At 38.9% G+C, this 11,392-nt stretch overlaps 1 protein-coding gene across 1 annotated transcript; it reads right to left on the bottom strand.

Moving 5' to 3' along the window:
* Positions 1-1,654: 1,654 nt before the first annotated feature.
* LOC142475335 (enoyl-CoA delta isomerase 2-like) lies at positions 1,655-11,083 on the bottom strand. The gene is made up of 5 exons (XM_075581251.1): positions 10,981-11,083; positions 8,960-9,080; positions 7,048-7,137; positions 6,057-6,200; positions 1,655-1,913 (listed from the first exon to the last, which is right to left on the bottom strand). Exons 1-5 carry the CDS (start codon positions 11,007-11,009, stop codon positions 1,758-1,760), a joined length of 540 nt encoding a protein of 179 aa, XP_075437366.1. The 5' UTR covers positions 11,010-11,083; the 3' UTR covers positions 1,655-1,757.
* Between the last annotated feature and the right edge of the window lie 309 nt (positions 11,084-11,392).

The following is an 11,392-nucleotide window of genomic DNA, read 5'->3' as shown; positions in this document are numbered from 1 at the left end:
ATTATTTTTTTGGAACTCCGTTTAGAGCTTATAGTAGCTCAACCATTGACCATTAGAGGCATACACAAGCTGCGCATCACTATTGTTACGTGTCTATGCACATAGTGCCTAATGTAAGTGCAATACCTATTGCCTCTGATAAATAATTTACTAGAACATGCAATGTTGCACTAAGTGTGTTATCTTTTCACATTGAGGGATTATGCTGCTGATTCCTGATACTGCACACAGATCAAGTCTTCATTACTATCTCCACTGCTGATTTCTGACTGGGAAAGTGTGAGTTCCCAATCGTGATTCTTTGAATTGACTTTTGAATTTGTAGAACATACTACACTATATATATATTTCTTTCCTCACATATGGTGACATCTGCGCTCCCCACAAGCTTCTCTCTACACTCCAGAGATACTGCCTGCTCACACTTCCCAGAGGTATGCTCTCTAGAACAGCTGCTTCAAGTGCACATACATGTGGCAAGCTGTGTATTGAGTGGCACACAATCCTGCTCGCTGTTGCAACTATGGAGAATCAAGAGTTAACAATTTACTGTACTTTTATATACTGTACCTTGTTTCAACTCCACACTTAATCCAAACTGCACTTGGCCACACTACAATTCAGTCACACAACACATAGCTTTGTGGCTATAGGCCCTAGAGGAAGTCTATTTAGTAAAACAGGAGGCATACAGTATATTACAATATCTGTGATGTGAATCCCTGTGACCATTAATTGGCTAAGCCCTTTAACATTTTCCTCAATCTAATACAGATGTAATGACCTCCATTACAAGGTAGAATGCAAGAAATAACACAATAAATATAATTACCGTTGTTTTTAATGGGGGTCCTTGCAAAACTAACTATCATTAACACATCACATGTTGAATTACAACATCTATTATATTGTGTGAAGAAATTGGAAATATTAAAGTTTGACAATGACATATATACATATACACATCTGCATGACAATTACATATGCACGATGGGATTTATTTCTAAAATACAGTTCATAGAGCTTTGCCTCAATGTTTCATACATGTAAGTCTTCCTTTAATTTGTCACGTCACCAACTACTGTATATAGAATTAAAAGGGTTAAACTTTTCAACGTCAGACTTTAACTCCTTCACCCCTTCCCCCAGAATCCAGGTGGTTAATCTACATGTATTGGGTCACTGCAATGCAAAATGCCAGATATAGTGATAGAAACAATGTCACTTACAGTCAAAGATACAATAGATAAGGCCAAGAGGTTGACAAGAAGTGAAAGAGAAAGGGAAGTCTGACCAGTGGGAGGGAGGTAAGCCTGCCAATTTGAAGAGTTTTATACTGGGGGCATGTTTTTTTAACGTCAGGTCTGCCACTAACAGACAATTTTGTCATTCATTTAATTTTTAATGTAAACAAAAATGCCGACTGGACGGAGTGAAAGGTGACAACAAATGAGACTTAGAAAGACAGCCAGGCACGCTGCCAGATAAAGTTTTACACCTCGTTACACAGAAAAACATACTCTGTATAATACTCACTCACACACAGTATAGTCATATGTAGGAGGGAACAGTATGAGACTTATGTAGTATAAGAGTAAATATTTGTATTAAACGGATTGTTGTATGTACAAAATCCCCAGAGAGACAACAAAAGCATTGATCAAAAAACTTTAATGATTCTAAATCCATCACATAGGTGCCACATTATAGTTGAAAACAAAGTAAATGTTTCTTATTCTAAATGTAGTCAAAGGAAATCACAGCTTTGCCTTCTTCTGGAAGAAGGAAATAATGGCATTCATGCACTCCTCTGATAACCACCTTTCGATAAGGCGTTCACACTCCTGAACATTCACAGCGTGCAGCTTCTCTTTCTGGGTCCCACGAATCAACTGCTTGGAGAAGGCCAAGGACTGTAGGAGGTAATGAAACAATAAGTCAGGACAATTATACAGAAAGCCTATATCAGGTTTATTTAGGAGAATTCCCCAATTTTAATATTCACAGTATGAAAGAGGGAATGGCTCAGTTCCCATGAGACTGCTTTGCAAGGAGGAGATTGTGTCTCAGATTTTTCTGAACCTGGATAAGTCACCATTTCCCGCTCATCAGCACCAATATTCGACTGAGATTTTCAAGGACATGCTTCACAATACGTCAAGTGTTCTAGGTACAGTATAACTGCCAATCCATGAACATTTAGCATTGTCCGTTAAATGGGGCCTATTTTTTTTCTGAATAAAGGATATTTTCTGATCATTAACCCATTCAGGTATAGCGATGTGTAGTAAGTAGTTTAAAATCAATCTTGTGCATATTAAGGAACATAGAACATTTATTTTATTTTAGTAATTTTGGATGCCTCTAGAAAATAAATCTCGTAATGCAAACCAAGCTTGGAAAACTTGGCCACACAATTGTGTTCGCTATGATTTCATGTCTGCAAAGTATAATTGTATAAGTCATATTTGTATACAAGTGTCGGTATGGACAGTTTAAAAGATATATATTCTTTAATCTTATTTTTGACATGGTTTATCAACTACAGAAATAGAACAATTGCTTCTTGTTCTGCAGACTTTTTAATCCCTGCACCAAAAAGAGAAGACGTCCCAGATCAGTTCATCAGAGGCAGATTTTCAAAAGTCGCCACCAAAAAGACTTCTTTCACATAATACAATGTTATGATGGAATCAACCACTTTCCAGAACTCTTACACACGAAATCCCCCTAGCTGCGGTGTTTCTGAATACACAGGACGAACATGTACCGAATGGTTTGTGAAAAATGCTCCACTTCATTTCTCTAAAGGACACAAATTGGTTCATTTGAAGTAATGAACAATTATGCAATGTAATAAAACAGTTTGTTTGGAAATGTGTTTTTGCCTGTTGAGTCACAACTAACACAATTGTGGGTGTAATTTTATTTTCTAGAATTATTAAAAAAAAAAAAAAAAAAAACTTTGTAAAAAGCATCGTTAGGTTCCCACTGATATAAAAGAATCAATTTATTTCCCTTTTTATTCTGAAACAGAGGGGGAGAGACGAGGGGCGGGTGGATAGGTGGGGACGACACGTATAAGGAGATGGGGGGGGGGGGTGGAAAGGGAAGTGGTCTAGGGGGGAGTTTGGATGGATCTCTGGTCCCTTCTGTACCAAGGGGGGTCAAATTTGGGTCAGAACCTGCAGGAGAGACGGCGCTTCCAAGCCTGGCCATGGTTCCCAGGTTTTGTAGAATTGATACATTTTCTGTTTCACCATGGCCGTGAGCCTTTCCATGCTCATGACTGTGTCTATTCTATTTACTATTGTTCTTCTGGAGGGAGCTTTCACTTGTTTCCAGGCCGCCGCAACCGAGCACCTAGCGGCCGTTAGGATAGCAGAGATCAGCCTGGCTAGTGGGGCAGGAAGGTCCTCTATTGGTTTCCCCAGCACGTACGTCAGAGGGTCCAGGGGAATTTCCAATCCAAGGGTTTCAATCAGGAGTCTCTGGACCCTGGTCCAGAACCTCTGGATCTCCGGGCATGACCACCAAATATGGGCCATGTCCCCCCTTTGACCACATCCTCTCCAGCACAAGTCTGTTGTGCCGGAGAAGATCTGGCTCAGTCTGCTCGGGGTTAAGTACCACTGGAATAGGATTTTATATATATTTTTCTTTTGTGATAGAGCAAATTGATGTTTTGGAAGCAGCTTCCCAGACATCCTCCTACTCCTCCAGGTCGATTTGTATGTTTAAGTCAGCGCTCCATTTTTGTATATACGTATGGGAGGGGGGAGGGTGGGAAGCCTCGATTGTTCTGTAGATTTCGGAGATTAATCCTCTCTGATATTCTCCTTTTAGGCAGAGAGATTCAAATCTGGTTTGCGCGGGGAATTTAGAGTTTGGAGATAGAGCTCGCAGGAAGTGTCTTATCTGCAGGAATTTGAAAATGGGGAGGAGAATTTAGTTTTGAGCTCTTGGAAGGACAGAACTTCGTCACTCTCCAGCAGGTCCGTAACCATTCTAATATCTAGGTCCTGAAATTGACCGAATTGGTTACGAGAGCATCCAGGTGGGAATTCTGGGTTCCCGAAGATGGGGGTGAGTTGGGAGGGGGAAGAAGCTAGGCCATATTTCCCTTTGGTTTTATTCCAGACCACGTGCATCTCATCGCCCCAAGCTCAAACATCTGGGGTCTCTTTTCTTTGTGCGTCTTGGACCATAATAAGACCGGGAGAGGGGTGGAGAGTGCATGGTGGGTTTCTATTGCCAACCAACAATTGGAAGTCCGGAGGCTATTCCAGACTACCGCCTTCCTCAGCTGGGCTGCCTGGAAGTATCTAACCACGTCTGGGGCCCCTAGTCCTCCTCTCGTCTTGGAGGATAACAACACTGATCTCGGGGCTCTAGGTCTGCGCTGTTTCCAAATTAAGTGAAGGATATGAGTCTGTATGTTCCGTAATTCTGATAGTGGAACGGGGACTGGGAGGGTTTGGAAATAATAAAGTAACCGGGGGAGGATGTTCATTTTAGTGGACACTATTCTACCAAACCAGGATATCTGGTGGGTGTGCCAGACGTCCAGATCTCTTATGATCTGGCGGAACAGGGGGGATAATTAGCTTGATATAGGGAGCTATATGAGTTAGCTATTTTCATTCCTAGATATTTTATGTGGGAAGTATTCCATTTATATTTATAGTTGGACTGTAGTAGTTTCCATATAGGGTCTGGGAGGGAGAGATTAAGCGCTTCGGATTTATCCATGTTTATTTTGTAGTCCGAAACTAGGCTGAATTGGTCCAATAGGTTCTGTAGGTTGGGAAGGGAGATATGTGAGTCAGCAGGGGTCAGTATGACGTCATCGGCGAAGAGGGAAATTTTGTATTCGGTGTCTGCAATTGGGATACCTTTGATGATGGGTTCGGCTCTAATCTGGGCAGCCAGCGGTAGAATCAATTTTTTAAGCATTAAAAACATTAACATTAGGACAATGAAAAAGAATTAAGTATTTTATCAATTAGGATCATTTTATATCAACACATTCTGATGAGATGAATTTTAAACAAAACAGCAGTAAAAATCAAATATGAACTTTATTTGCACTTAATATTTAAATAACTACTGGTGTGGATCTAGTTTTTGCAATTTTGCTGTTGGATTTACAGTATGTGTGATAAAAGAAATGACTGTTACAAATTTAACCTACTAAAAAAGAAATACATTTGAAAACATTGTTCTTTAATAAATAAAAAGCATGTGGCCATTTGAATGGATTGAACATATTGCTATCCTTAATGCAGCAAATTTTGATGAACTTTGGTGATATTTTCCATATTCCACAATGGGCTTCCATGATTAGGATACGGTTCTAGTAAATTAGATTATTATCTGCTGAAACTGGATTTTCAGCGTACAAATATTAGTTATAAATAGCTAATTTTCTTTATGGGCAAAGGAGTGCAAGATATTGAAATAGGCTTTTCTATCTTACTCTGATCTTCAATTACATTAAAAATGACATATAGTGTCCATAGAAATATTACATGTTTGGGGGAAAGTATTACTTCTGCTCAACAACACTGAAAAAAAAAAAAAAAGTTTCTTAGCTGACAAATATCAGGAATTACCAAAATAATTTAAAAACACTGCACATAGAAAAGAAAAAGCCCAAATCCTAGCACAGCTGAAACGCAACAATTCAAGTTAGCATTTGCCTAGGCCAGTAGTTTTCAACCTTATTTTGGTTAAGGAACCCTATAATTATATTCTGAAATTCTGCCGCATCCCAACCCTCTCTAATAGCGTGTCTGAGATCAGCTGCATTGTAAATTCTTCAGTATCTGGTGCCATTTTAAAATGAACTGAAAATTGCAGGGAAACCTTTAAGGATTCGCGGGGAACCCAAGGAGTGTTAGGAACTCCAGTTGAAAAACACTGGCCTAGGCCTACATACTGTATTAGGGCCAAAAATAAATGATAAAATGCTGCATATGCAAGGTGAACCGTTGGCAATTCAAAATGTTGTAATATGTATAAGCAGCAGGAAAAAAAGGAGTTACCATGCTTACATTTTTGGGGAGACTGGCATAAGTTTTCAGCTTTGCCCAAACTTCCTGTTGGAAAGTGCCATCAGGGAAAACCTCAGTGACCAGCCCCAGATCACATGCTTCACGTGCGGTCAACAGCTTGTTGAAAAGAAGCACCTCAGTAGCCTTAAGTAAAGACAATGTAAAGAGAACAAAAAGATTATTATAAATTGTACCAGCTGAAATTATTTAAAAAAATGCATACAAATAAGTAATATTTGCTGCAGTTTGTGGTCCACATTAGGCTTATGTCAGAGATTTATTGTACTAATGTTAAAGATAAGAACATGAAGGTTATCCGAGATTCAGTATTATGAAATAAAGAAAGTGCAGTAATTAACTAGTCACGCCTGTAGTGAATCCAAAAATGTAACTCTCCATTCTGAACAGTGCACAGTAAAATATATGAATACAAAACCAGTTCTCACACACTCTGTTCTTAAATCCACTTCCATTGTAAGAAAAATAAGGGAAAGGCTAATGATCAACTAAAACTTCCAGCTCGTAGACCAAAGTGTATAAATCATTGTAAATGGGAGGTGCATACGTGGACTGGAGTACAAATAAACAAAAAATAAAATACTAAGGTATGAACTATAAAGAAATCCACTTTGTTGCACACCACCAACATGTACAAAGTAAATAATAACAAATAACTTTATTAATCAATGGGTTACATAAAACATCTCACTGTACAAGTGGAGAACAGTGATTAAAATATACAGCGTGTAGGCGTAACTCCCACCTATGCTTCTTACTGTTACTGGTTGGAAAAATACCAGGGTAAGAGGACCAAGATGATTGGCCGATGAGATGGAAAACGTTGCAACCAAATAGGCAGGTGTGGCCCGGTGGTTATTAATACAACACTTTGACCAGGTCACTTGCAAGTCAAGTATTTTTTGTGTGGGTAGGGGCTGTTTCAAATGTGATGGCATTACAATAGAGATAAAACAGGCATACACTGACTTACCTTGGCTAAGCCCATTATCCGAGGGAAAGTGTAAGAAGAACAGCCTTCTGGAGTTTGCCCCAACTGGCTGAAGGGAGTTTGGAAAGTGGCCTGCAATGAACAGGTAAATACATATTAAGATAGCTAGTAGTACACAGGCAGAAAAGAAATATACACAATGCTCACTTTGCTCAGGAAAGGTATAGACAGCAACTAAAAGCACATTTAAACAGGTTTCCAGGCTATTAAAAAAGCAATACAGTCTACAACAGTGTTGACAGTGAGTGATTTGAAATGGCCCACAGCGGAAAGACATCTTCCCCCATGAGGCATGCAAGACATACAGCAGGGTTGTACGAGCATTGCTGCTTGCTCCTGGACATCAGTGTGACTTGTGTTACAAGCATGCAATATTTTGGTGACGCCTGGTAATTACTGTTCTAAGTCAGTAGTCGATTATACAAGGAGTATAACTATGCGCATTGGTACCAGTTACTTTTCTACTTCCAGAAAAATCCGAATTTTGTGAAGTTATTATTACTCCAAACTTGTGTTACAGTCCACAATTTTAGGCAGGCAAGCCAATCATTTTGATAATTTTTCTTTTTTTGTGCCTCTTGTTATAATGATGAGTTTGGGAAAGAAAAAGAAGGTGAACAATGAAAATAGAGAGTTCTAATCTAAATGGAAAGTGACAGTGCTCAAAATTGTCAAAAAAAAAAGTCAATTGATAAAGATGTCCCCGGAATGTAGGTTCATGTGACCTGCACGTTGAATTTTAGAGGGAGATAAATCAACGTAAAAGTGCACTCAGAAGTTTGTTTTCACGCATTGCTCTACTTTTTGCTTGTGTTCGCATCAAATGAAAGAAACTGTTTCTTATTTGACGCCACCTCAGAACTTGCAGATTTTTTTAATGCAAAAACTTTATACAAAAGTAACACAGAAACGTAGAGTTTGATACACCTTTTTCCAATCTGTGTGTCCCTAACTCCTATTGATACTCCCAAGCGCAAAACATGTTGGTATACGCAGATTAAAATGACACAATCTGCATCAATTTTGCTCCAAATTTGTAATGATACATCGCCTCGTTTTTTGCGGATAATATAGGCAAATTGTGCCTGGCTTGCAAACCTCAGCCACAATTTTGCACATCTCTTCAGTAATTATTTTACCAGGGCAAAATAAGTAAACTGTTTTAGAATATCAAATTTGCTCAGCACTCTCATAAAAGCGGTGCATGTCGTGGTAAAAGCAGCCTTTATCTGGTACTGTGTAATGTTAAGAGGAAAAGATGGCAGGAGCAAGATATACCCGTACAGAAGATTATAGGACTATGGAACATTATTTATTTTTTTAGACCTATACCCATTTTCAAAAACAAGACTTACCCCTTCTGTTTTGAGAAGACCAAAAGATCAAAGACTTTTTATCAATGCATATTTTGGGCCAAAGTTATTCACTTCCATAATATTTTTTACCATACAGTATATTTATATCTGTTCTATTAATACACATATTTTTTTTTAGCATAATGTGCAATAAGCCATTTTCTTTAAGTACTGACATCACACAAGACAGCAGTTCATTCTAGCACCTATTAGACCAATGATATCTTCTCTAGTGCTGTCTGACTGGGGTACCTTACGGAAAGACAATGAATTGTCATTGAGTTATGTTCAAGTTCCTTGGTTTATTTCTATATGTAATTGAATATACACAATGATCAAAATGTGATATTTACAGAAAATCTTTAGCCAGAAATATGTTACAGTATCCACAACAGTACTGCACCCCACCACTCTATATTATGTTGTATAATAAAGGGTTGTTCTATCATTACTGTTTACAAGCCCCTTAACTTGTGCTTAAGAAGTGTTGTAAAGGCCAAGTAACAGATATAATGCAGACAAATAAATCAGTGACTTACCCTGTCAGTGGCATACACAAGGTCGAACATCCCTAGAATAGTCACAGAGATCCCAACTGCAGGGCCATTTACTACGGCAATTAGAGGCTTAGGAAAATCAATGATGCTACTGACAAATGCCCTGTGAATGGGAATGGAGGTACAAATCAAATAAGATGCGAGACTTTATACAGTACCTTAAAAACGATGTTCAATAGTCAGTTTCTGGAATCTTGCATTAGAAAATAAAGAGTTGAGCTCCTTGGAACTGGTGTTTATTGAATTCCAGATGTCAAAGAGAAAATGAAAAGTACTGGTATGTGTTTCTTCAAGGCAAAATAATTATGATCTAAGCATAGGTAAGCAGAATTTATTGTATTTTTTTTTTTTAACAGGCCATCCACTGGCACTTTTTTCTCTCTGACTTGTGTGGATTAATTCAGTTTATTCGGTTTACTACAGCCAGACTCTCACACACCTAGATACAGAATCTGCGTTACTAGAAGAATGGAACTGTTGAGCTCTGTCCTTTACCCATTAAAATGTAACGCTTAATCAATTGTGTACTTTATACAGCTAAATACCATTACCATACCATTGGCTGCGTGTAACATCTGAAGTGTCACATATAAAGTGCCTGTGGCGTTAATACTGGAGTTAGAATTGGAGGTGAAAACTACAAGAAGATCTGGACTCTGCAACTGTGAGAACTTGACTTTCTAAATGCTCTGATAATTTGTACTCTTCCTATCCTCCAATACCTGGGAAGTCTCTCCTCCTGCATCTCACTATGCCCTCCCTATTGCTTTTTCTGTTTACGGTTTCCTCACTCCTTTGTAATCATTTCTGTTCTACCCAACTTCCCCACTCCCCTCCTAACCACATTTCTTCATCTCTCCTCCCCTCCACCTATGCCTGTGTTCATACACTGCACCATTATTTATACACCTCTTTCTCAACTACTTCTTAAACCTCTCAATAAAAAGCACCCCACAAATATTCTATTCATACCCTCTCTACCTACTGTTTCCTGCTGCTGGGGATCTCTCTCCTATACCTGGACTAAGCCATATACACACACTTGCTGTCACCCACGCGTCCTAACACCTCTTCCCCTGCTAATGGTTTTAACCTATCTGATTTAATATGGACAAACCTTAAAAGTCGCCTCACAAATCAAGCATCCCGATAACCTGCACTCATGGCTATTGTCCCACATCCACAGTCACTCTTACCAACCATTGTGGCCAAGCACTGCCATCTACAGCACTTATTTCCTCACCTGCTGACTCTGTAAGTCCCCCAACATACCAAGATTGTAAGCTCTCCTGGGCAGGGATTTCCTTTCCTATTATCTTAATTTGCTGCGCTTATTGTATTATAATTCCCTGTACTGTATTGTTTGTGAATCGCCGAGTACACTTTTGGCGCTATTTAAATAAAGATGTACATACATACATACATACATACATAACGGTGTAGATATACTGAGAATGAGACAGTTTACTTAGGATGATAACATTTCTCCCACTCTAAGCTTGAATTAATGGGTTATGTGATGGTGGAGTACTACAAAGTGTTGAAACGGTTTGTAAATGTAATATTTATTTGGCCCAACCAAAGCAAATATCCAATGTTAATCACAAGTTCACTTCTTGCCACTGTTCTTTCTTGACCTTGAAAATAAACAAGGAAAAAAAAGGGGATCATATGTTACAGTGGGCTGTTTCAACCATTACACATCGTGGGAAGTTTTCGGTAAAAACAGTCAGATGTTACCAGTTACCACCAAGAGAAGGATTATTTTACTTTGACATTGTACTGCAGTTGGTCAATGGAGACATAACGCCCATGTCTTGTTATTTCAGAAACTACCCTTCGGAAAGTAACAGTCACGTTTTAAGAGCAATAAGTTTAACCCCACGTTGTCCAGTAAAATAATGTCAGTCATTGTTTCTGCAATTCTGATGATAAATGAGTTCATATATATACTGCTTGAGATCCTCAAATAAGGACAGTAATACAGAATTAAATCTACTCACTCTAGAACCACTGCAGCATCTTTCGCCATCTTTTCTTTTCCCTCTGGAGGAATATTAGCAAAATTGTTTAGATCATTCCACTGCAGAAATAATCACCAAGTCCCTGTATAAAAAGAAAAAAACAAATATGTGAATCTATTGCAACCATCAGAATCAGCCATATACTTCGAAAAACAGTTCAACCAGAAAAATGCAATGGCGTGCCCACCAGTAGCTAGGGAGTGGCTCAGTGAGTAAAGACACTGACTGGCACAGAGTTTGAAGCAGTGGAGCCTGGTTCAATTCCCGGTGTTGGCTCCTTGTGACCTTGGGCAAGTCACTATCTCCCTGTGCCTCAGGCACCAAAAACATAGATTGTAAGCTCCACGGGGCAGGGACCTGTGTCTGCAAAATGTCTCTGTAAAACGCTACA

Source organism: Ascaphus truei, unplaced genomic scaffold, assembly GCF_040206685.1.
Source record: "Ascaphus truei isolate aAscTru1 unplaced genomic scaffold, aAscTru1.hap1 HAP1_SCAFFOLD_1165, whole genome shotgun sequence".
Taxonomy (NCBI): Eukaryota; Metazoa; Chordata; class Amphibia; order Anura; family Ascaphidae; genus Ascaphus; species Ascaphus truei.
Note: the sequence above shows the minus strand (reverse complement) of the source record. Positions and strands in the feature narration are given on the sequence as shown.